This window comes from Schistocerca americana, chromosome 2 (genome assembly GCF_021461395.2).
Source record: "Schistocerca americana isolate TAMUIC-IGC-003095 chromosome 2, iqSchAmer2.1, whole genome shotgun sequence".
Classification (NCBI taxonomy): Eukaryota; Metazoa; Arthropoda; class Insecta; order Orthoptera; family Acrididae; genus Schistocerca; species Schistocerca americana.
The window spans coordinates 2,770,862-2,798,089 of NC_060120.1; the positions used below are offsets into that span (position 1 = coordinate 2,770,862).

The 27,228-nt window shown below is 41.5% G+C and overlaps 1 protein-coding gene across 2 annotated transcripts in view; it reads left to right on the forward strand.

Annotated features, from left to right (window-relative positions):
* Nucleotides 1–27,228, forward strand: part of LOC124594969 (probable multidrug resistance-associated protein lethal(2)03659) — a 294,614-nt gene that overhangs the window by 120,651 nt on the left and 146,735 nt on the right. For both annotated transcript variants that reach the window (XM_047133490.1, XM_047133489.1), the window contains exon 2: nucleotides 17,967–18,077. In XM_047133490.1, the coding sequence (XP_046989446.1) occupies nucleotides 17,967–18,077 (111 nt within the window). The remainder of the gene's footprint in view (nucleotides 1–17,966; nucleotides 18,078–27,228) is intronic.

Sequence of the window (27,228 nt, forward strand, 5' to 3'; positions counted from 1 at the left end):
TTGCCAGATAATAAATTTCTGTTTCTAGTACTCAAATAAATCAGTGTATCAAGCAATGGAAATGTCAGTGCCACAGTGTAACATTTATTGAACGTTCACACGAAATGAAGGGAAAAAAACAGCACTGTGAGTCTACCCTGGCAGGCGAAGTGGGTGAGGGCACAAATGATCATTGTTGACATAATACCAACACCGTGTACACCTCGCGCACACACGGAGAGCCGGCTGGAGTGTCCGAGCGGTTCTAGGCGCTTCAGTCCGGAACCGCGTGATTGCTACGGTCGCAGGTTCGAATCCTACCTCGGGCATGGATGTGTGTGATGTCCTTAGGTTGGTTAGGTTTAAGTAGTTCTAAGTTCTAGGGGACTCATGACCTCAGATGTTAAGTCCCATAGTGCTCAGAGCCATTTGAACCATTTTGAACACATGGAGAGCTAGAGGGAGAGGAATAGGGAGAGAGAGACAGATTTCTATATTTCAGGATAGTAAAGCAGAGAGGCATTTGATGTGTTTCTAAATAAACGTGCGCCACGCTGTTCCTCAAATTCGCAACAACTCTGTTCTTCGATCATCGTCCATAACATTTCGTAGCGTGATGCCTCTCCTTCGTCTAGTATATAGCTGCAAAATCCTTACTGCTACAAGAACATTAACTTCGATGACAGTGGGTGTGTTAATACAGATACGGTCGCACGATTCTAAGATTAGTTGCGTTTATTAACAGATATCTCCTGTATGTGTTCACATGGTGCTCGTGTATTCAGCTGATTGCACCTATCTTTATATGGATATTCCCGATAACCGTACAAGACAAGACATAATGATGCAGTAAGCCGTGAACGTCGCAGATAACCTCGGGTACTACGAACCAGCAACTACTTACGTAGTGAGCAAAATCGTACTGTGAGGCATCCAAAGGCCATCAATAAAATACCCAATCAGATAATGCAAATTATTATATAACAACTTTCTTCACTCAAGAAAACATGAGATTTCATTCCTGGCGTTCCTTTTCGGGTAACATGTCATCTACCATGATCTTCTTGAACCAAGTTATTTGACAGCTACCTTAATGGCTGATAGAAATGTAGATATCTGAAGACGGCGGAGCGTGTGATATTTCTGAATTACATCGTTGATGGTTCCGTGAAGAAAAAGACGTCATTAACCTCAGCGTGTTATCACAAAGCACTCATTTTTACCAACAAAATCACCTCAGCTAATATGAAAGCATTTTTCTTTATACCTACGTAAACGTGATACCCTTCTAATGATTCAGTTTAGAGTTTTCTTCGTTCGCGATTGCAGATGTGGCAGATGGCTCTTATTCGTCGATTGGGTGATGTTTTACCGGGAAAGAAGACCAATAGTTCGAACATGGCCACTCACAAGCGATAGCGAAAACTTGGTGAAGTATCCTAATCAACGGAGGCATCGATAACGCACACACAAGTGCTTTACCGGCGTCATACACACCCCGTGTCCCTGTACTCGAATCTTCCTCAAACGGCAGAACTACGAAAAACCTGCACTATGTGGCTAGTTGCGTTCAAATGATGTGGTCCGAAGAGTGAATAAATCATCTGGTGTTTTATTCAAGCGGTAAAAAGGACTCTACAGAGCGAGGTGGTGCAGTGTCTAGCACACTGGACTCACATTCTGGGGGACGACGGTTCAAACCCGCATCCGGCCATCGTGATTTAGGTTTTCCGTGATTTCCCTAAAACGCTTCAGGCAAATGCCGGGATGGTTCCATTGAAAGGTCACGGCCAACTTCCTTCTCCATCCTTCCCTAATCCGATGAGACCGATGACCTCGCAGCATATCAACCACCCAACCAACCAAAAACGGCTCTGAATGACCCTGTGTATGAATTGAAGGAGCAGAGAAAGCGATGGCCAGAAATACTTTGAATTTATCCGTTTTTTTTTCTTGAATATTCGTCATATGTTTCTCTGTAATAGCTGCCTAAATGATTCTCATACTTTAACAGCCAGAGTTTTCATCACGAGGTTCTATCAGATTAATCCAAGAATAGATCAAATTCGTTATGGGAACTAATTAATAGTCTCCAGAAGATTCCTCTTCATACGTGGATTAGTTACAACCAAAGGAAATGAAGTGTCAGTAACTGTGGTAAGGTGCCACACATTAGAGCTGTAACCAAGCATCTCCACAGTTACAGGACATAGAACGCTAGCAGAAATGAGATGTTTACTAACGAGTGGAAAGTATCTGACGTTGGTTGGATTGATTTACAAGCAGTCTTTTTCTCGCTTGCTCAGTTTCAGAATCGACAAAAATATAAATCACCGTGATTAGAAACCTATGTAATAAAACTAGAGATCCAAAATAATTCGTAAATCTGTATAAAGATAAGACGCAAATAATTAAAATATCTGGAGAACAAAAAAAAAAACGAAAATAATTCAAAACTAAAATGACGTAAAAGTAAAGGAACAAAATAAGAAAAAAAGAATGTCAAAGTAATTTAATACCTAGCAGGATTCTTAAATGGATCAAACTTGTCTGTTCAGCCAAGTTTGGCAGCACATACGTTTGATAAGATAGTGATGAAACAAGGATGGAAATTCTCAAATCTATTTCTCGAATGTATGCTGCGGAAGAATACTCATGCACACCTTAATTTAGATATTCTCGCACGGAAAAAGATGCGAAACGTAGAGAGCTTTCAACTTAACTACACAGCATTTAAATTTGCTAGACAAACAACGAAACTGCACGTGGAATGTTGTGTGTCGTATTCTGATTGCAATTCACAACACGCCCCTTGTCAGACGGACCTTATCGCGTAAGAAGCAGTTTCTTCCATGTAAATTTAAGAGTGCACAACTCGTTCCCTTGTATAAGAAAAAAAATACTTGAGCCATTCTCAGAACTACTACAGTGCTGTAGTCTTTATTGAAGTGAGGTTCACAGTCCACAGTGATACACTCTCACACTGTAACGTGATGTTATGTGACGGTCTTCAGTCCGCAGACTGGTTTGATGCAGCTCTCCGCGCTATTCCATCCTGTGCAAACCTCTTCATCTCCGAATAAGTACTGCAGTCCACATCCGTTTAAGCCTTCTTGTTGTAGTCATATTTCAGTCTCCCTCTACAATTTTTACTCCTCAACCTCCCCCCCCCTCGCTCCTCCCTCACCGCCCACACACACTCCCTTCCAATACCATGCTGACAATTCCTTGATGAATCAGAATGTGCCCTGTCAACTAATCTCTTGCTGTAGTCAAGTTGTACTCTAAATTTCTTTTCTTTCCAGTTCGATTCACTGCCTTCTCATTAGCAACTCGATCTACCCATCTAATCTACAGTATTCTCCTATAGCACAACTTTTCTAAAGCTTCTGTTCTCTGCTTGTGTATCTGAACTGTCTATCGTGCACGTTTCACTTCGTACAAGTGTATGCTACAAAAAATATACTTCTTAACACTTAGATGTTAACAAACTCCTCTTCTTCAGAACTGTTCTCCTTGCTATACCCAGTTTCTATTCAGTGCCTCTCTTCTCTGGCCATCATCAGTTATTTTGGTACCCAAATAGCAAAAATCATATACTGCTATTAGAGTTCATTTCCTAATCTAATTTCCTCAGCATCGCGCGATTTAATATGATTACTTAGCATTACTTTGGTTGATGCTCCTCTTATGACCTCTTTTCAGGACACTATCCATTCCATTCAGGAACTCTTTTAAGTCCTTTTTGTTGTGTCGACCATTGTTGGAGTCAGCATGGACACAAACAAGGAAGGAGAGAGGCTGCGATGGACGGTGGCAGGATCCTAAATAATCTGTACATAACAGTTGTAGATCAATAGAACAATTTATTTCTATAAAGAAAATAAACATAACTTAACTTGCTTCCTATGCCTCCTATATGCAAGTACTTTTCATTATTACTAGCCGAAGAACGCGGCCAAGTGTCATCTTGATAATACTTAGCATTGACGCTCTCGAAGTCTGCGACCGAACTGGGTCTACCAGCGATGAGTGGCCGGTTGGGTCAGCGTTGAGATGGGGCGCTGAGCTCTCGTCTTCCTAGAGGCGTGGCGGTGCCTGCTCTTTCCATTGGCGCTCGGGTCACCGCCTTCTCGATGCCGCCTCGCGGCGCTGCACTGGTCGGAATGCAGTCGATGTCTTAGAACTGCACACTTTTCTGTCTCTGACAGAATTACAACTTCGTCATCAAAAGTCATAGTTTTTGTTTCTCCTCCCTGAACTTGAATTCCTTCTCCAAATAGTTCTTTGGTTTCCTTTATTGTTTGCTTAATGCACACATTGAATAACATTGGGGATAGGCTACAATTCTGTTTCAGTCGTTTCTCAACCACTGCTTTTCTCTAGTGCCCCTATATTCTTATAACAGCTGTCTGGTTTCTGTACAGGGTGTATATAATCTTTCGTTCTCTGTAATTTACCCCTCCTAAATTCGGAAATTTAAAGAGTATATTCCAGTGACCATTGTCAAAAGCTTTCCCTAAATCTACAAATACTATGATCGTACGTTTGCATTTCTTTAACCTCCACATATCTTCTAAGATAAGCCATAGAGTCAGTATTGCCTCGCATGTTTCTACATTTCTTCGTGACTCAATCTTATCTTATCTGAGTTCAGTTTCCAACTAGTTTCTCCATTATTCTGCAAATAATTCGTATCAATATTTTGCAACCATTCCTATTACACTGATAGATCGGTAATATTAACAACTGTAGGCCCCTACCTTCTTTAGAATTGAAATAATTTCATTCATCCGGGAGTCTGAGGGTACTTCGCCTATATCATATTTCTTTCACACCCGGTGAACTATTTTTGTCACGCTTGGTTCTCCCAAGGATCTCGATAGTTCACAGTTGTCAGCCACTACTTTCTTTGAAATCGCAATAGTTACATGCTTCGTGATGTCTGAGGGTTTTTCGCTTGTATCATATACCTTGTACACGAGATGGACTAATTGTTTCAATATTTTACAACTATGACTTTACTGAACTGATAGTTTGGCAATATTCTCATGTGGCGACACCTGCTTTCTTCGTGATTATAATTGTTACATTCTTCTTGAAGTCGGCAGCTATTTCACATGTTGCGTATATCTTGCACACCAAGTGATACAGCTTTGACATAGTTCACTGTCCCAAGAACCTGAATTATTCTGAGGGTTTGTCGTCTACTCCAGACACCTTCTCTTAAAGCGTTCTGTCACATTCCGCTCGCAGTATCATCTCACTGCATGTAATTTTACATTGTCTTGAAGACATTTCCCTTGTAGATCCCCTCTATACAGGGTGGTCAGAAACAGTCTGAAAATCTTATAAGGCTATTGCGGGGGAGATTGCGCTGAGAAATAATTGTTCAGAAAATAAGTCCGATATGTTGCGCCGTTTCCGAGTTGGTGGGCACTGAAGTTAACCAACGAGGATGCCACGTGCACAACTTCCAAGCAGCCTGCCAGGGACAGTGTCGCCAAATGTGTTCTTCGCTTGGTTTCCCCAAAACGAACAAACGTAGGTTTTGTTTACCTAGCTTCAATTTATCGCTTCCGAAAAAGGCGCATATCACTGGTAATGAGCATTTCAACAAGTGGTACCTTACCGCATTACCACATTTTAGCGCGTGCAACAGCTTGAATTTGCGGTCTAATTCGCTAACTTCAACGCTAAATAACTCGGAGACGGCGCAACATGTCATTTTTTTTCTTAGCAATTAATTCTCAGCACAATGTCCCCTGCCACACCCTTCGAAGCTGTTTCTGGCCACCTGTGTATTCTTTCCACCATTCAGCTTTCTCTTCTTTGCTGAGCACAGGCATGCCATCTAGGCTCTTGCTGTTTGTACAATTGCTTTTCTTTTCTCCAAAGACCACATTAATCTTTCTATAAGCGCTACCTATCTTTCCCCTAGTTACATACGCTTCTATAGCCTTTAATGAAAGACTCTAGAGATTCCTGCTTAGCCATTTTGCACTAACTACTAGTCTTATTTTTTAGAAGTCCGTTTTCCCTTTCGCCTGCTTTATTTGGCGCATCTTTAAAATTTCTCCTTTCGTACATTAAATTCAAAATCTTCTGAGTTTCCCAAGGCTTTCTACTAGGTCTTTTACTTTTATCTATGTGATACTCTGCTGCCTTCCCTGTTTTATCTTTCAAAGCAACCTATTCGTTTCCCCTGTTTTAGTCTAACATTACCTGATGCTCCCTCTGAAACTATCGACAACCTCTGGTTCCTTGTATTTATTCAGGTCTCATTTACTTAATTTCTTATCTTTTTGCATTTTTTACTTTTACTCTGCAATCTATAGCAAATAAATCATGACCAGAGACCACATTTGCCCCAGGGAATGTCTTACACTTTAATACTCTGGTCTCGAAAGCACTGTCACACCATTATAATTACAGTCAGTGTTAAACCTCGCAGTATCCCGATGCCTCTTCCAGTATACAACCATGGTTGTTTAAGCAAGTATTAGCAATGATTAATGAATGCTCTTTGTGAAGTTCTGTCAGGCGGCTTACTCTTTCGTTTCATTCCCCCCAGTCCACGAAATTGTACAATTTCTCCTCCTCTTCCCTCCCTCCTACCAAATTCCAGTCATCCACCAAAATTAAATTTTCATCTCCTTTAACTACCCGAACAATTACCTTTATTTCATCATACATTTTTTCAATCTCTTCATCATCTGCGGAGCTATTTGGCATATAAACTTGTACTACTATGATGGATGTTGACTTCATTCCTGTCTTGGTTATGATTAAGCATTCAAAATGCTGTTAATAGTAGCTGTTACCAACATTCCTGTCTTCTTATTCATTATTAGACCTATCCCTTCACTACACCATCTGATTATGTGTTGCAAACCCTTTACTGACTTGCAACATGCCTTTATTAATTCGTACTATATCTAACTTCAACCTATCTATTTCCCTTTTTAAATTTAATAACCCACCTCTCCGGTTAAGGGATCTAACATTCCACTCTCCCACCCATAGATTCGAGTCCACTCCCGTAGATTCAAGTGGAGGATTATTTACCTCCGTAATATTTTACCCAAGTGTATGCTATAATTATTTAAGCATACAGAAGAGCTGCATGCTCTCGCAAAAAATGACGGCTATAGCTTTCCCTTACTTTCGGCTATTCACAGTACCAGCAGACAAGGCCAAATTCCCTGATGTTACAAGATAAGTCGGTAGGAATCACTTGTGAAGTGCTGCAGAACTAACATTACTAGCTAACATCCATCCTACATCCCAGAATAATGAGTGCACCAGGATTAAACCAACTATAAGTTATTCCTTTAAGTCGATCACATGTTGTAAACAATTCACGCCACAATCAGTGCTTACATGTTTCGTTTGTATATATTGCCACAGCTACATGCCCCCACAATGTTTCAGACATGCAGTGTGTGCAACCTGATGATGAATCGCTAGACGATTCGAAACAGGTCATGTTAAATAAAAATGAAGATCACGAAACGTAACTGGTTGCAGCAATTTCTAGAAACCTTCATTCATCACAGTCGCACTGTTTCACGTCCATAATGGATAAAAGTCCTGTGGAGCAAGTTTAAGATGCGCTGAGGCGAATGAATTACGAGCACATATTGTTAGTAGACACAAGGACATTTCGAGACCTCAGCTCCGTGTGTTTCAAGAATAGATTGAGTGCCAATATGGCTTTTGAAGAGCCTCCTACGGACCTTCTCACATCACTGCGAGATATGTATAAGGGGCGAGCAAAAAGTTTCCGTGTGAGGGCGTTGCTGCTGCGTATTTGCAACGTAATGCGACACCGATGCGGGGAAATAAGCACCGACACGTAGGCAAGGCATTAGTGTGACATTCCTACCCCTACCTCCCAGCTTCCGGTATTTGAACAACATACCAGAAACAGAATTAAACCCTTTAGTCACAGCACAGGACACAAAACAAGCACCTCGCAGGAAAGGCAACGTATCCCCTATTCACGACAGGATTACCTGTCGACACCTCAAAGACTGTCCTCTCTCCTGTCTCATCGCACTTGCAGCCCTATATGTACCAATATCTTCTCCACAGGCTACTACCCTGGCCTGTGGGAAACCTTAAAAATCATACTTTTCCTCAAGCTGAACAAACCCCTTACTGACATCTCCTCGTAGCGCTCCATCTGCCTCACCTCAGTGTTTAGCAAGGTCTTTGAATCCATCCTCTCTCAACACATCCACCGACATCTGCACCAGCACCATCTGCTTCCCATTACCCAAAGTCGTTTGTGTCCCTCGTTGTTTACTGATGATCAACTCCTGAATCTAACCCATCTCCTATCCCAACAGCTAAACAACCGTCAATCCGCCATCCTTGTCTCCCTTGACTTAGACAAAGCATATGATTGCATGCGGGATTCCAGTCTCCTTTTCAGACTCCAGACTTAAGCACTTCCAACCAACTATGTCCACCTTACTGCATCTTTTCTCTCCATTCACCCATCCTATTTCATTGTCAACAACACCAATTCCCGTACCTCCCACCCCAATCCAGGAGAGTTGCAAGGTTCCATTCTCTCCCATCTCCTTTACGTCTTATACACTGCCGATAAGCCGTAACCACGTCCTCCCACCCACCTACTTCAGTATTCTGATGACACTGCTTTCCTCACCCTCTGTCATAAGCTCCAGAAATCGCAACGATCCCTCCAAATCCATCTCGATCAGTTTACTTCCTGGTGTAACCAGTGGCTCCTTAAGATTAACCACTCCAAAACCAGGCAAAAATTATAGAGCCCACCATCCACACCTCCCATCTCCACGACCTCTACCTCACCATTTATGACCACCCCATCTAGGTAACTAACACACTAAAATACCTTGGACTAACCTTCGATCATCAACTAACATGGAAGCCTCACCTACTAACCACCCAACAGAAAGTTCACAATAGACTAAAACTACTAACTGGCCGAACATGGGGACTACACCCTTCCATAGTCCTTAACATGGACAAATCCCTGATCCACCTCTCCTTTTGCTATGTAAATGTTGCGTCGATATTCACCCCTCCCAAGTTCAAAAGGCTCTCCAAATCCTCTAACGTCATGCACTCTGCTTCACTTTCTGTATCTGTTTATCTTCCCTCCACTGAACCTTTTCCAACTCATCAGATTCCCTCCTCTGCTCACTCACGCTGAACACTTCTGAACAATATACACCATCCACAATCTCGACTCCAATAATCCTATCATTTTCTCTCTACTGTACAATCCTCGTATGCAGCCGCGCCTTAATTAACACAATCCTCCACCCCCTTCATCTGTACACCCTCCATCTACTCTCCCAAAGAAACTTCAACTTCTTCCCCCTTCCCAGAGAGCACGGCACCTCAACGTTAGCTTTCCCACCAGCTGTAAGTCCACCCCACCCATTCCACCTCGTCAGAGCTTCCTCTCCCTCCCCTCCCTGCATTTTCTTACCCTCCTTTTTTCCCATTTGCCTTTCAGTCTGCATCCCCCTTTTCCCAACAACTATTCGAATCACCAATTTCTCAGTCTGGAACCGCGCGACCGCTACGGTCGCAGGTTCGAATCCTGCCTCGGGCATAGATGTGTGTGATGTCCTTAGGTTAGTTAGGTTTCTAAGTTCTAGGGGACTGATGACCTCAGATGTTAAGTTCCATAGTGCTCAGAGCCATTTTTTCACCAATTTCCGGTATACTCCATTCCTTCTCCTATCCCAACAGCCACTCCTCCATTGCTGCTATGCACCAGTCCCCCATCTTTACATCACCACATTCCTACCTTTCTCATTCGCCAAAATTCCCCACTTCAGCAACAGCCTCCCTGTCCTGGGGCATGTCCATCCAGCTCTTAGTCAGAGAGAGGGTGCTTCTTTTAAATATCAGTGTTTTGGCATCAGTTTATAAATGTTTTTAAATGAGCACTTATTGTGTTTCGTTTTACCTTTTAGTATTAATGTTTTTAACTACCAGTGCAAGAGGTCATATTTTTCATACTTCCATTTTATTTTTCCCCTCGAAAAGTTTTAAATTCAGTTTAAATATCTCCCCTAATTGTTTCTTCTTTCTTGTTAATCTAATTAAAATTTATATTGTCAACTGGCTGGAGAAGGGGTTGCCTATACCGCTGACAGCCCGGCCCAACATCCCGCCCATATAAAAATAGTGTGACATTCGTGTCTTTCCGAAGTGCGTGCAATAAATGCGGAAACATGAACTATGGTGACGCCATTACCAAATGTGTCCAAACAGGACCAACGCACTGTTATTCTTTTCATGGCTAGCTAAGGACAAACATCGGTAGACATCCACTGGAAAATGAAGAACGTGAATGGGGCCCCATGTCTGTCAGAAACCACTGTTGTGAAGTGGTGCGTCACATTCCGTGGTGTTGCTCCATGAAAACTCACTAACCCGTGTGGCAAATGTCGTAACACAGAAGTTGCGGCAGCTCGAGTGGGGGTCACTCATCGGGCACCCGCCCTGTAGTCCTGACCTCTTCCCACGCAAATACCACGCCTGCGGTCGCTTAAAATGGGGACTGAAGGGCCGATCGTTCCTGCCGGACGGGGATGTGCAGCAGGTGGTTACGGACTTCTTCATACAATTAGGACACAGTGTTTCACTAAACAGATGTCTTCAACCTGGTGCGTCGGTGACATGATTGCTTAAATGCTCATGGCGATTTTGCCTGCTTGGCATATCGATTCTGGACCGCAAAGCCTTCGTCCTTTATATGTTGACTATGGGTAGTGTTGGCGCACCTAAGGTGGCCACCAGTTCCTCTATGAATTGAAAGCCAAACAGTCAACTAATCGTAGTCGTAGGAATGGAGATCGACAGCAAGTGCTAAAGCTATACCACAATCATAACACCGGGAGTAGCCCAAATTTGAGTCGATAATTAAAATAAACTGACGGAACTCCAAGAAGGAGTTGTGCGCTGTAAGCGAAAGTTGGTAGGCGTGTTTCTCCTTCTGAAAGAAGATGCCTGTTCAGATTTCGTGCCAGATGCATGAGTGGCGCTATAGTAGCGCCTCTATGAGGATGCAAATCAGGTTTGCTATAAATATACTCTGAAATTGGACAATCGATGTTAGTCAAGATTGCCTTTAAGGCGACGAAGACGCCGTTATCAATACCTCACTGAATTTATACGAGGTTGTGTAATGGAGCTACGAGAAGATGGGTATTTCTTTTGCGATTTTCGCTGCTGGCAGCGGTGATCACAACAATGTACGGCCGCAAGGTGACTGGCCTCCGGACGGCCACGCGGCAGTGCTGGGAGGGAAGACCACCGAACTGCATCTGCAGCAACAATCTGGGCAACAGTTCCCACCACAGCGACACAACAACTGCTGTAACTCTGTTACTTCAAGGACAGCTCCGATCCAGACGCCCTGAAGGGTGCGTTCCACAGGCCCCATAGCTCCGCCATTTGCGACTCCAGTGGTGTAAAGTGAGAGCTCATTGGAGGCCAGGGTGGAAGTCTGTCGCGCTCTCTGACGGAAGCTGGTTCTGCGTCTGTGCCAGTGAAGAAGGCCAGTCGAGGGCCTGCAGCCAACCTGTCTTGGCGCTGGCCACACCGGACCTACGTCTGGAGTTGTGAGTCTGCCGTGCGACTTCGTATGACAGCAGGAGCACACTCGCGGTGATCCCACGCACCCTGACTTCAAGTTTGTACGTCAATCTGGTGACTCGACTTGTTATGCTGCTCTTCACGAACAGCATTCCAGGGGGTGTTTTCCAAGAGGATAACGCTCGCCCACATTCCGCTGTTGTTACCCAACTTGCCCTACAGAGTGTCGACATGTTGCCTTGGCCTGTTCGATCACCAGATCTGTCTCCAATCGAGCACGTGTGAGACATAATCGGACGAAAACTCCAGCGTCATCCACAAACGGCATGAACAGTCCTCGTATTGACCGACTAAGTGAAACAAGCATCGAATTCCCACAAACTGACATCCTACATCTATACGACGCAACGTCTACACCTTTCCACTGCTGCGTTCAACATTCTGGCGATTATACTGGTTCCTAATGTACCGGCATTTCACATCTGCAACAGCTTATCTCGGTCTTACATTAACCAGTGGTCCTGCAATGTTAATCATTTAAATATTTTTCCTAGACAGATGTATTCCAGAAATTTTATTACTCAGCATTAATTATTTGTTGGCGTTGCGATTTTTGTTTTCGTCAGCGCACATTGCGTAACAAACAATTACATATGCCTTGATAAATAACTACATCGGAAAAAATTTGTCACCCCAATGAGACATCGACCTAACAACGGGCATAATTACGTTAGGCTTGCTAATAGCCTCTTTTCGGCGAGGGAGACAGGTATGGCTCTTTCAGCTGCAGCAACCCATTGATGATGAGATCCCATAGAACGGCCAAACTGCAGTGATACTGACTGTTGTGTTTCACACACTGTTCCACATCACTGCAAACATTTTCTGTGTTATGAAAATAGCGAACCACTCAGGGTGCGATAGCGTACCTCAGTTTTGGTCAGACCAGGAAACTGGACGTGCCGCCCTGTGAACATGGCTGTTTCATCCTGGAGGACAAGAGTCTCAGCATGCTCGCCTCAAAGATGTAGAACAAAGGATCACAGAAATTGTTTAAGTAAACAACCTGGTTCATGCTCATGGTAATCTGAGTGAGGCCCAAGTAATGGCACAAGAAACACTCCCAAAACATCACAGAATCACCTCTAATATGAACTTCATTCTCCACATACTAGGGGTTAAAAGTTTCATTGATCCGTATGGGCACTGGACGCCCTGCATATTTGAAAAGAGGCAAAATCGCAACTTGTCAGACCACACACTGCACACTACACTCCCCAATCAGCTACAGTCTATGAAACTTCCTGGCAGATTAAAACTGTGTGCCCGACCGAGACTCGAACTCGGGACCTTTGCCTTTCGCGGGCAAGTGCTCTACCACCTGAGCTACCGAAGCACGACTCACAAAGGTCCCGAGTTCGAGTCTCGGTCGCGCACACAGTTTTAATCTGCCAGGAAGTTTCATATCAGCGCACACTCCGCTGCACAGTGAAAATCTCATTCTAGCTACAGTCTAGTTTCTGTGTAGTTTGACGCTACGAAAATATACCGCTTCATGTATCGCTATGAGAGCGGTGGCCTTTTGAGAGGTACCCCAGAGCAAATGCATCAATCAGTGACCTCCTCAGTTGGAAACTGCTTCAGATAGATCTACAGTCATTGACAGCAGAAATTCCTCTCGGGTTTTAAACCGACTGTCACTGACAAGGCGTACTACTCCTCTCGCCCCCATCTTGGTTGGGATCTTTTTGCGTAAACTGTTCCTACTCCATGTTACGTCACAGCGAGTGCTACACCATGCCTTGTAGACATTTTGGTCACACCGTGTAATGTTGTTACTTTAATTTTTGCTATGTAAGCGGTACTGCTAGACAATAAAAGCGGGTTAAAAGCTGTGAGCTGTCTGGGGAAGTTAACCTTGCATTACTGAGCAACTGTTTCACCAGGCATCCAGTCTAGCTTACCGAATTCCCAACCAGACTAACATTAATTATAATTTTTTAATAGTCATACGACAACCGGTGATATATATATATATATATATATATATATATATATATATATATATATATATATATAAAAGAGAATTTAAATAAAAAGAAAGAAATCAGTTTATATTTGGAAATTTATTTTAAGATTGATCATTGAAATTTCAGCATATCAAACGTGAGTTATAACTGAGCTGGTGCCTTATTTAGGATTGTGAAAATGTGAGATTGCAATCTTACGGAACACATCAAATATGGAGGCAAGATCGGGAGACTGCATACAACACTGCATTCATAAAACAACACACAAAGAACGTTGGAACATATGCAAGAGAAAGTTAACCACTACCAACAGATTCAAATTTTCACCCAAAGAAGATACGTTCGTAGCACAATCCTGTCCGTCATGTAATTACCACACACTGGTATACTAAATTCATATTAACTCTTTGTGAAATCTTCGCGAAAAGAATAGCTGAGGACTACTTTGATGATTACACCACATGCTTCACGTGGTCAACTTGGTTTACACAAAGAGTGTAACTCCACAATAATTTTGATAATTAAAATAAATTAGTTCGAAAAGCAATTTACAAAAGAAAAACCTCGAACTGGTTACTAACGTCTTACTATTAACCTGACGGGTCAAACAGTTATATAAGCACGTGGTACCGGTCTCGCAAAGTACACCCCACGTGGGTTGAACATAAAGAAAAGTTGCTATATTGAAAAATATTGTCAAGACGAGACGTTATAATCACACAAGCATTCGCATTTAAGATTGATCTTAGTTAGAGTTACTGATCAACACGTGGTTCCACTTTACTCACAAAGTAGTGACAAAGCAACTACCGGAAAATAATCTGAACTTCACACGAGAATTACACTGCGCTGCAATTTAAGATAACATTAGATATTTTAGAGCTAAACCTGAAATAAAGGTGATTAAATTTTCAGTTAGGCTGAACTTAAGAAATCCATTGTCCTACGGACTTAGCAGACACGCGCTTAGCCGGAGATCTTACCACTTCAGACGCTCGCCACGGACAGACTGACCTGGGCCCCTACCGAGCACCAACGGAAGTGGCCAGAGGGGCAGCTTCCTATACCAACATGACAACGGACGGACAGAACCATACTAAGGATAGAAACCTCTCTGCCTTTAGAAAGCGTAGCTACCTGTTCCGACGTTGGTCCTACTGTTCTCTAGCAGACAGACTTGTCTGCTACCCTCAAGCATGCAACTAGAAACACATTTGCTCATTCATCCTCTCACACAGAAGGGAAGGGGGATGACAGTATCTTATCATATACAGTATATAAAAGAAAGCAGATGTAGGTTCCGTATGAGACTGTGTGACATGAATAACATATAAACTGTGTTTTAAAGTGTAGTAGTGTGACAAATCGTTCTTGTTTATGTGTAAAAGTAACACGTTCCACTACTCAGTCTCCTCCCAGATAGTCAGAAACGCCACAGTAAATTTAGAAGAGGAATTTATGCCGTAAATGACAACAGATTTAAGAAATTAAACATGAAAGGAATCCAACAGAGACCTTTCAACCGCGCTGATACACCAGCAAATAGGAAGGCCTCAGTCTTGGCGTGGTACTGAGCCTGTCCAAACGCAGTAGGTCCTTTCTTCCAGCTTGTCACGTTTCACCTCATGTCGCCTTACTGACCTGGTACCGACAACTGACTGGCACATACACACCACTTCACTACCCTAACTTACAACGGTGGTAGATCATATGACCGCCTGGTCTACTTCTACACAAAGTATGCTCTTCAGAGACAGTGGCTAATATGTCGTCCGGTGAGCTTATTTTCCACTTCAGTCGGAGGAACGGGATGTACGACTACTAGTATTACTTGTCAGATTTAACTGTTTAGCATACATATCAGTTTTTAGGAAAAACGGCTACGAAATCGATATGCTGATATTTAGTAAGGTACTGAGGGAGAATGACGTGTGTCAGATAGCCTGTAGGTTGTTCGGCTCGGCGCCTAGCTTACGATCGTGTGAACTGTGAAAGTGATTTACGGCTCGCAAGCGGTAAGCGTCAAGCTCTACCATTAGAGGCTCTTCACAGCTCCTCTGAGCGCGAAGCTCTCAGTACTGGACTTTCGCTTAGCGCGTGAGAGGTCCATTGTAGTGGCAACAGACTAAACGACGCCGACGTTGGATGTTAGCAACAACTTCATTAAAATGACAAAACCTTGCCTGAGTGAACCGGCTCATTCTTACGTTAAGACCGGGTGCCGGCAAGAAAAACCACATTGTTGTGAAATATTTTCTATTTTTATCTGAAATTAACGGCCCAATCTCAAACGAACTCTGAGGTATCTCTGGAGATTTCCTGCCAACAGGCTCCCAACAGAGATAGTCTGTAGTCTTGTTCTCACGGTGCATAAAAAATAACTACCCAATGGACACCACCATCTCGTTGAATATTGAGAATTATAGAGTGAGAGGAGATATATCAAAACTAACATCATCCAAAAATGTGTTTGCATACAACAAATAACATGATTTAATTTCCAGGTCTCTCCCTTCCTCCCTCTCCCCCCCCCCCCCCCTCTCTCTCTCTCTCTCTCTCGTCTCGGCAACAAATAGAAAATCGTTATGGCAGTGTTATCACTGGAACCCGAATTCAATGCAAATGCATGTTTGCATGTTTTGGACATTTGGGGATAGAATGCGCATTTCGAAGATTTCATCGATGTAACTGGATGAATTTAGACGTTTGTAATGCACATTACATCATCATTCTGGGATTAGTGCATATGTTGCAATAACTGGCATCATAGCACCTTTTTCTGTTGAGTTTCTCATATCAGTTACCCCAAAAGAGCAGAGAGAAATTTCGTGAATTTTGTTACAGTCAGTAAACGTCATAGTGACTTAAAGCGCCCTAATTCGGCTCGGCAGATGCAGGCAGAAGTCAGTATGCTTCGTGCCAATAAATTCAAATAACAAAAGAGTTCTATTGTTGTTAAGGATGCTTCCACGTGTGTGATGAAGGCCGGGAAAGAAATTAAAATATTTTATCGTAACCTAAAGCCCGTTACATGTTTAAATAAATTACCGCAAATTTGTTTAACTTAGCATCTCTTTGCTTCAGTTTCTTGAAAAGTCCTAAGTTATAGCCCCCTAACTGTTTTTTTCGGTTTTAGTTCGTAGACACTTTCGAAGACACTGACGCAGTTCGCATTAAAGATGCGAAAGAGCATTCAAGAAAACGAATTTGAAGCAAGACCATATTTATATCAAATCAAAGTTTGCAAATTTGTCCACAGCAATAACGAAGTTGGAAGACACAGCTAACCGGTGGAATCTCTGACAAATATTGAAGAAATTCAAAAACTGAGAGGTGTGTGCTACAGCAAAATGTAAGATGAACAAAGTTACCGGATCAAACCTTGGTTTTAAGTAGAAGGTGACACGAAATGTAAAAGATTTCCATCTTGACCTGACTTTGTTCGAAATATGCTAATTTAACTACGCACCTGTCACTTCTTGTGACGTAGAAAAGTAATTTTCTATGTCCAGAATGTTCACATGTGTGTGAATTTCTAAGGGACCAAACTGCTGAGGCCATCGGTCCCTAGTGTTACACACTACTTAAAGTAAGTTAAACTAATTATGCTAAGGACAACACACGCACCCATGCCCTATGGAGGACTCGAACCTCCGGCGGGAGGTTCAGCTCGGTCCGTGACATGGCGCCTCAAACCGCGCGGCCACTCCGCGCGGCTCTATGTCCAGAAAATTGTTCTGTCTGATAAATGCATGAGCCAAAATGAAGAAAATCTGGAAAAACTGGTTAATTTATACTGTTTTAGAAGAAAATAGAAATAAATATGCAACTGAATTTTGATTCCGCATGCAGCATTTGTATTGTTTTGGCATCTCATAGCGCATGCTTAATGATATGATATTGCATGAATGCGTGCAAGTTTTACGACTTGGTAGTGGATGAAAGTCTGCGCTCTAGTTATCACTTATTAATCAATAACTCACTGGATGAACAAAACATCATACTTCAGTTTCATCAAGTGTCCCTGAATTGTAGCCCTACAATCGTATCAAAATCTTTACCTCTTTCTATGTCATCATACAGAATGCCTACCCTTGTATTGTGACATTCGTTCGTGCGGCAATTTTCTTCTTTATTACGCTTATTAACATGTCTTCATTTTAAGCACTTTTTTGTTTTGAGCACTATACCGCGTGTGTAGTGATAAAGCTTTACCTCGTCCCGATTATGAAATGTGCCCTCATTTCTTTATTATGCTTTATTATTGTGCACTAGTGTACCGACTGATCTGCTTTATTGTATTTTGTTCTACGTTGCATTTGTTAGAAGGTTCCCTAAATTTTGTTTCAGGTGGCTGAAAGACCTCTTCGTACTCGGTTCCAAGAAAGACCTTGAAACCGACGACCTGTACGACACACTGGAAGGAGATCTCTCGGAGAAGCTGGGCACCAGACTGGAAAAGTACGTGTCGACTTTTGTACACCCGCCGTAATGGGCTGTCATTGTGTTTCCTATTCTACCTTTACCTGACAACTGCTTTATCAGAATTTCATTCTAAACGGATCTGTATTAATTTTTGCATTTATCGCTTACCCGGGGAAGTCGGAAACATGCTAACTAACCTATTGTGTCTATTACAAATTTTCAGTAGGTTGGATTTTGACACTTGTTCTAAAAGATAACACTGAATCATTATTTGGTCTCAGAGTAATTTAACAGACATATCTTAGCGCAGCTGATTCATAATAAACTAATAAACACAGTTGTTAATAGAAGCATCTTGAAAGAGAAAGTCTGAAAATTGTGAAAATCAAGTGCATGCAGTAACAAAACTACACTGAACCGCCAAAGAAACATATAGGCATGCGTATTCAACTACAGAGATGTATAAACAGGCATAATACGGCGCTGCGGTCGGCAACGCCTGTATAAGACAACCAGTGTCTGGCGCAGTTGTTAGATCGGTTGCTGCTGCTACAGTGGCAGGTTGTCAAGATTTCAGTGAGTTTGGACGTGGTGTTACAGTCTGGACGTGTTGTTACAGTCGGCGCACGAGCGATGGGACACGGCATATCCGAGGTAGCGATGAAGTAAGGGATTTTCCTGTGCGACCATTTCACGAGTGTGCAATGACTATCAGAAATTCGGTAAAACATCAAATCTCCGAGTCGCTGCGGCCGGAAAAAGATCCTGCAAAAACGGGACCAACAACGACTGAAGAGAATCGTTCAACGTGACAGAAGTGCAACCCTTCCGCAAACTGCTGCCGATTTCAATGCTGGGCCATCAACAAATGTCAGTGTGCGAACCATTAACGATTCATCATCGATATGGGCTTTCCGAACCGAAGGCCCACTCGTGTACCCTTGATAACAGCACGACACAAAGCTTTCGCTTCACCTGGGCCCGTGAACACCGACATTGGACTGTTGATGACTGGAAACATGTCGCCTGGTCGGACGAGTCTCGTTTCAAATTGTACGTATATGGAGACTACTTCACAAACTAAGTATGCTGTCTGATTGTCTGCACCCATTCATGTCCATTGTGCATTCAGAAGGACTTGGCCAATTCCAGCAGGACAATGAGACACCCCACACGTCCAGAATTGCTACAGAATGGCCCCTGGAACACTCTTCTGAGTTTAAACACTTCCGCTGGGCACCAAACACCCCAGACATGAACATTACTGAGCGTATCTGGGATGTTCGGAAGAGATTTCCACCCCCTCGTAGTCGTACAGATTTATGGTCAGCGCTCCAGCACTACTTCAGACATTAGTCGGGTCCATCCCACATCGTGTTGCGGCACTTACGCGTGCTTGCGGAGGCCCTACACACATATTACGCAGGTGTACAAGTTTCTTCGGCTCTTCGATGTATACTTTTGTAGGATAAATAAAAGCCATTTTCCATTCAATAGATGGATGACTTTAAAACATTTAACTGCCAATCAAACATACATGTTTATTAAGGGCTGATCATGGCAGCCTGCAGAATTGTTACACCCCTAAGTACTGATGTAGTGGAACCTTTCCGTATTCTGTTACCAATCTGTCCATATATAGGCTTGTCCTCAGAGGAAAGTCTAAGTACTGGAAGTAATGTACAGTATCCGTCACCTCGTTTCCAATGTTCTCGGAGAATTTCTGCAAAACACGTATTGTACGAGGGCTTGCTGAAAAATAGTGCCTCCGAATTTTTTGCGTGAAATTCTTAAAGAATTCTACATAAAACAGACGTTATTAATTCTCTACATCTTAGTAATTTATTCTTCATTACTACATTTTTATTTTTCAACAAAGTCACACACCGTGAACACAAAATAAGCAGTCTCGTATATGCGGATGACTTAGTTGTGATGGCAGATACGACTGAAAGTTTGCAAAGTAATATTTCAGAGCTAGATCAGAAATGTAAGGACTACGATATGAAGATTAGCATCTCCAAAACGAAAGTAATGTCAGTGGGAAAGAGATATAAACGGATTGAGTGCCAAATAGGAGGAACAAAGTTAGAACAGGTGGACGGTTGCAAGTACTTAGGATGCATATTCTCACAGGATGGCAACATAGTGAAAGAACTGGAAGCGAGGTGTAGCAAAGCTAATGCAGTGAGTGCTCAGCTACGATCTACTCTCTTCTGCAAGAAGGAAGTCAGTACCAAGACTAAGTTATCTGTGCACCGTTCAATCTTTCGACCAACTTTGTTGTATGGGAGCGAAAGCTGGGTGGATTGAGGTTACCTTATCAACAAGGTTGAGGTTACGGATATGAAAGTAGCTAGGATGATTGCAGGTACTAGTAGATGGGAACAATGGCAGGAGGGTGTCCACAAGGAGGAAATCAAAGAAAAACTGGGAATGAACTCTATAGATGTAGCAGTCAGGGCGAACAGGCTTAGATGGTGGGGTCATGTTACACGCATGGGAGAAGCAAGGTTACCCAAGAGACTCATGGATTCAGCAGTAGAGGGTAGGAGGAGTCGGGGCAGACCAAGGAGAAGGTACCTGGATTCGGTTAAGAATGATTTGGAAGTAATAGCCTTAACGTCAGAAGAGGCACCAATGTTAGCACTGAATAGTGGATCATGAAGGAATTTTATAAGGCGGGCTATGCTCCAGACTGAACGCTGAAAGGCATAATCAGTCTTAAATGATGATGAGCAAAGTCACCTTGGCGACAAGCACATTTCTCCCAGCGAGAGATCAGTTTGTTGAGACCGTCGCAGTAGAATGTTTGACTTTGTTGACGGAGCGACGACCTCACCTCTGCATGCACGCTTCATTGCTGTCAAAGTGAAGACTTCGAAAGCGTTCTTTAAATGTTGGAAACAGATGAAAATCGGGTGGATCCAAATCGTGACAGTGTGGAGGATGATGGACGACAGCGAACGCAAGGTGTCGGATTGGTGCAGACGTCGCCGTGCTCGTGTGTGTGCTGGCATTGTTATGACGACGCAGGGAGTGCTTCGTGTGTGGACAAACTCTTCGAATTCGAAACTCGATTACAGCATCCTGTTTCTCATGCATCGAGGAAGTTACGTTACACACGCCATATTACACGCTACAATTCGAAGTACTCTCTCACCAGATGTCTGCAAACGTGTAGTCGTGTAGAATAAATATGCACTCGTAGAATGTTAATGACGCTGGTTTAATTAAAAAAGCCTTAAGAGTTTTCACAAAAAATTTTTGAATCATTACTTTTCAGCAGTATTTGCTGATTTTGAAACCTATCAACATCATTTACGAAGCAAAGCAAAGTATAGCTTCTACTAACATTTCTGTCTCATCCCATAGCATTACATCGTAGTAGAAGATTAGTGTTGGATCCTTTCTTCTAACTTATTTTAAAACTTCGTCAATTATGTTCACGGGTAAGAGTTGTGAGAGACAATTTGCTTCTTGAATCCTGCTTTTCGTTTTGAACCCGTCTGACGTCTGCTCTGAAGATGTACAGAGGCCATGCTCACCTCATACCATTTTCATACTGTAGCGTTGATGTTCTAAGGCACTTTTTACTCACAGACAGTCCCAAACATATTTATCTGGTACACAACTATAAGTTTTCTCCACTTCCAAAAGGCAGTTAAAAGCATTTTACTTTTCTCCAACTCTTGTAGTAAAACTGTGGTTAAAAGTTGGCTTATGAAGTACAAAATAGCTCTGTTCTTCCTCAAGTATAAGTCCAATAGGTTTTCTAACTCTGCCCTGAATAACTGACTCGCATTTTCAGACTGTGTGAGAGAAAAAGTAACAGCTCTATAGCTGGTGTGTTTCTTCTCATTACTTTGTTTAAAAAGTGGTATGACGATTCCCTGTTAACAATAACTGGATACTGCGTTTTCTTTCCATGCATTTTGATAACTCTACACTTTCTTTCCACACCGTATTGAAACTCAACACAGACAATGTTCACCAATCCCTCATATTGTTACGTCCAGTAGAGTCTTAGCTTCATGTTCATAGTCATAAATTCATCTTTTGGCGCCACTGATAATCTTGTGTCAAGAACACACGAACAGCTACTGGTATCATTCTACAGGGGACATTATATGTCCTCTGTAGCTGTCTTCTTGTTGTTCTCTTAATATGTTGTTGTCTCCACTTACAGCAAGATCAAACCCTAGTTTATAAATATAGTTTTTGAGTAGCACTAAATGTAGTATGTTCAGTAATGTTAATATTAATCACGTATACATTTCCAGTGAACTGACACATTCCACATTATTTCGTTGTCGTCTACGGACCAGGTAACTAACAAATTGATGGCATCCGTTTCGGACAGCTGTAAACTGTCATCACACCAGAAACTGTACAGAAAGTGCTGGATCTGATTCCGCAAGATCGAAGAAACACCACCCAAGACCTCTGAAAGACATCTGAAATAAGTTTTTCTACGTGTGAACCTATTCTGTTAGACGAATTAAAAATGAGAAAATTTGCGGCGAATTTTTTGCCACAGGGGCTTTGGAGATGATCAGGAGCAACATCTCTTGAAAGTCCTTCAGGGAACTTAAACAGATGCTTCCAGTTGATGCCAATTTTCAAAGATTATCAGTGGTGCCAAAAGATGAATTTATGACTATGAACATGAAGCTAATCTATGATCCAAGCAGTAGAAAAGTTCTTCTTCACATCAGCGAAAAAAAGCTGGACATGTCAAGAGTAATACTAAGTCCTTACTGCACAGATTTTTTTTATGTAGGGGAGAGTATTGTACCTAGAGGATAGTGTTGCTAGGAATACGTGATGCCTTTTAGTCGGTGCTTCAGTTTAGTGGCTGATTTTAGAATCACATGAAGGAATGCTCACGACAGATGGCTATAAGCAGTTGGTGCCATTTTGTAGTTTTTGTTGTTGCTAGACATGAGGCTGCATTTTGTGCATCATTTGTAAGTATTGTCAATTCTTCAGTTACAGAGCTGTATGTCAAGAAAAATTCAACAATTTTTTAAAACTAGCTATATAACATGTGGATGGCACAGCAATACTTTGTTCGTCGTTCACCATCTCCTATCTTGGAACAGAAAAATGTCTTTTCCCATGAAACATGACATATTTGAAAATTAAGCGAGTTTCGTTAATGCATTAACTATTTTACCTGTTTTAAAACGTGTTAGTTTACAATACCCTTAGTTTAAAAATGTATTTAACTTGTATCTGGTTTTTGATAATACTGCTACATAACTTGATTTCTTTTACTGATTATTGGTGTGTAGCAGTGCAACAATGTAACAGATAGACGACTAGACACAGTATTGACAAGGCTTTCTCGATGGGAGCCCTTTTAAATTTCAGTGGAATATTTGTTGCTGGGTAAGTGAGTAGGTGGAACCTTGGAACATGTCTTTACATTTGGAAAAACCTTAATTTTTTCAGAATAATTTTTTAAGTTTGGAAAGGGTGCAGCACATAAAAAGTGAATGCCACAATTTCAAAACAGAACAAGGAAGTGTATTAAACTTCTCTTACAGCGCTAGCTAGACGCGAAAGTCTCAAAAGTGTTGCAGCGAACAAAATTCTCTCGTATATATTGATGAAATTGTTCATAAAAAGTTCGCCTCTCTGGGTCAGATAGTTAATATTGTGTTCTTTTGCTGTGTTCTAAGAAGTGTGATGGAGAACTTGAGAAAACGAATGGTCAGGGCTTCCATTGTGACAGTGCACCACCACATGTGTCGTGGTCCTCAGTCCAGAAGCTGGTTTGGTACAGAAATCCATGCTACTCTCTTCGTCTCCAAGTAACAACTGCAACCCACATCCTTCTGAATTTCCTTACTGTATTCACGTCTTGAGGTCTCACTCTACTGTTTCTACCCCCAACACTTCCCTCTAGTACTAAACTGGTGATCCCTTGATGCCTCAGAATATGCTTACCAACCGATCTCTTCTTCTAGTCAAGATGTGCCACAAATTTCTTGTCTCACCATCCTATTCAGTATCTTCTCATTAGTTACATGGTCTACCCATCTAATCTTCAGCATTCTTCTGTAGCACCACATTTTAAAAGCTTGTATTTTCTTCTTGTCTAAACGGTTTGTCATCCATGTTTCACTTCCATGTGCTTCCTGACACTTAAATCAATATTCGATTTAACAAATTTCTCTTCATCAGAAAAGCTTTTCTCGCCATTGCTAGTTTACATTTTATATCCTCTCTACATCTGCGATCATTAGTTAATTTGCTACCCAAATAGCAAAACTCATTACTGCTTTCAGTTTTCATTTGTTAATATAATTCCTTCACCATCACGTTATGTACTTCAGCTACATTCCGTTATCCTCAGTTTGCTTTTGTTGATGTTATATCCTCCTTTCAAGACACTCTCCACTCTGATCAATGATCATCCAAGTTCTTTGCTGTCTTTGACAGAAGTACAATGTCATCAGATGTCATCAGCAAACTTCAAAGCTTTTATTTCTTCTCCCTGGTCTTTAATTCCTAGTCCATTTTTTTGTTTGTTTCTCTTACTGCTTGCTCAGTATGCAGATTGAATAACATCGGAGATAGGCTACAATCCGGACTCACTCCCTTCTCGACCATTGCTTCTCTTTCATCCCCCTCTACTCTTATAACTGCTGTCTGGTTTTTGTACAAATTGTAAATAGCATTTCGTTCCCTGTATTTTACCCCTACCACCTTTAGAATTTGAAATAGAGTATTCCGGTCATCATTGCCAAAAGCTTATCAAAATCTGCAAATACTATAAACATATTTTTGCCTTTCCTTAACCTATCTTCTATGAGAAGTCATAGTGTCAGTATTGCCTACATTCATTGGTTTTACAATCTTGTAGTTTATCACAGCTAATGCAGAAAACTTTCTGAAATTTGGAAGTATTTTGAACAATTTAGGGTTTATTCATGTTTATAAAAAACAATAATTAAGAAAATTATGAACAAGATTTTCTAAATGCTTCTTTAAATTATGGTCCCATTTAATTAAATAATTCGAAAGGAAAAAAATTTTTACCACTATGTATGATATATTGGCTGAAGTACTAGACCTATTCAGTTCCACACTTGAAGAATATTAACCAGAATAAAAATTATGATATGTTTTAATATTTTGCCTTCTTAAAAAAGTTTATTAGTTCGTAATTCAGGTGAATCTTCAATAAAGTTTGGGTCTGCCAGGTAGTGATAGACCGCTAGAAGTTCCAGATAAAAAATTTGTGTTAGAAATGTGAGGACATACGTGTAACTAAATTCAGAAAAATACAACTTGCGAGAAAATGTGATTGAAGATTTCAGTTATATTAAAATTTGCCTCCGAACATCACTGAAGCATACACTTCATGCTACAGCATTAAAATTCGCCTTGGCATTCTTTTTTACCTGTGGCTTCACTGATGAATGTATATTAATTATGTTTATATCCACATACGTCTGCAAAAATAACCATTAAATTCTTTTTGTTACATGAGGTTTCTATAGAGATAGATAAATTTTGCATAAACGAAAACATAATTGTTTAAAAGAAATTATATCTGGCTAACCGTAGATTTCTGCAGGTAATTGATCTCTACACAGTCTAACATAACAGTCGCGACACTCACTGCTGTAAAAGTTGTTGCCATTTGACAGATGGTACGACACTAGCGCTCCAAGTGGCAGGTAAGGTGAATGTCAGACTCGTCGTAAGCATAATGTCTGTTTACATCCATTTCCTACGTAATTTCCGAATTATTCGAGTTATTTTCTTGCCTCCAAGAGATTGTGTAGTATCAGGAGGCATATATGTTTCTAAAAGTGATTCTAAAATAAGCGCAAGTATGGACAAAAACCATGAATAGAGTGGCAAGCTACAACACATTCGTGAAGAAACACTTGTGACATTGGACAGAATTTCAGCTTACCACGTTGATATCAAAAGAATATAAACACACAGATTCACATGTGAGAAGCACAGACATGTACCTCTACATGCAAAAGCGATCGACAGCTCGTTTATCGTTCTGTAGGCCTACTGTGTGTGTCATTGCCGCCTGTTGCCACAAGTACGACCTTCACCTCTATATTATTCTAAGTGGGACAAGCAACTGCCAAATAGTGGGAGAAATAAGCTGAAAATATTATAATTAGCTGATTACATTACATTTCACGAAAAATCACATATTTGAATAATTTTCAAACAATCTGTCTGTAGGCACTTTGCTTGTCCCGTAATAGTTTCGCTCGATCTGCGCATTCTGACACTTCACACGCTTTTGTAAGACACGAACAGCTGCACTTAATCTAACCACTTCATCGCCAAAGCATGTCTGTGTTGATGTTCAGACGAATCTGGCACTGATACATGGAGAGTTGAACTGGCTGCTTCTGTGTCATAGGACTGTTTTACAGCTTTAGATTGACTGTCGAATCTTTGTGGCAGTTTCCTCTTCATCGTCAGTTGCGGTGGTTTATTTGGAATGTCAAACAGTGTGGGTACTGCATTCCACACGAGTTTGTTATTGTCTGCGTTCACGAACTGGTTTTGTTCGAAATGTATCGGACAAAACCTAATATTATTGTACAGGTAAACTGGGTCTTTCTTCATAAGGTCTTCTCGTCTGCTATTAACTAGACATTTTCTGCTCCTAAAACGAAACATTCATCATTTATTCACATATAGTTTGCAAGTGAATCAAGACGATACAGTTTAATAACATGATGGTATATACCTCTCAGGATCCTTAGGAAACCTAAAAGAAGGCAGCTGTGGTGTCTTCTTCCTGTTGTTGCTGCAATTTATGGCGCTACAAACGCTCCCGATGGTAAAAACCATTGTATAAATCAAAATAAATAATCACTATTCGCTTTCACGATCACGCCGAACTCACAGTTCAACCTACTGACCACTTGGGGCGCTGCTGGCGCTGTAGGCAACAAAATCGAGGCGAAGTGTCGCGACTGTTATGATAGAGTGTGATCTCTATGTGTAAAATTCTGGGGGTATTGCGATATTACTTCACAATCAGTTATTGATTATCAAAGCGTCTTCTTTGATAAATGAAGTGGCGAAATGCAAACAAATTTGATGGTGTAGACTGCTTGACAGTAACAGAACAACAAATTAAGAGTTTAGTATCCTCTACAAACAGCATTACCGGCAACAAAAGTGGAAT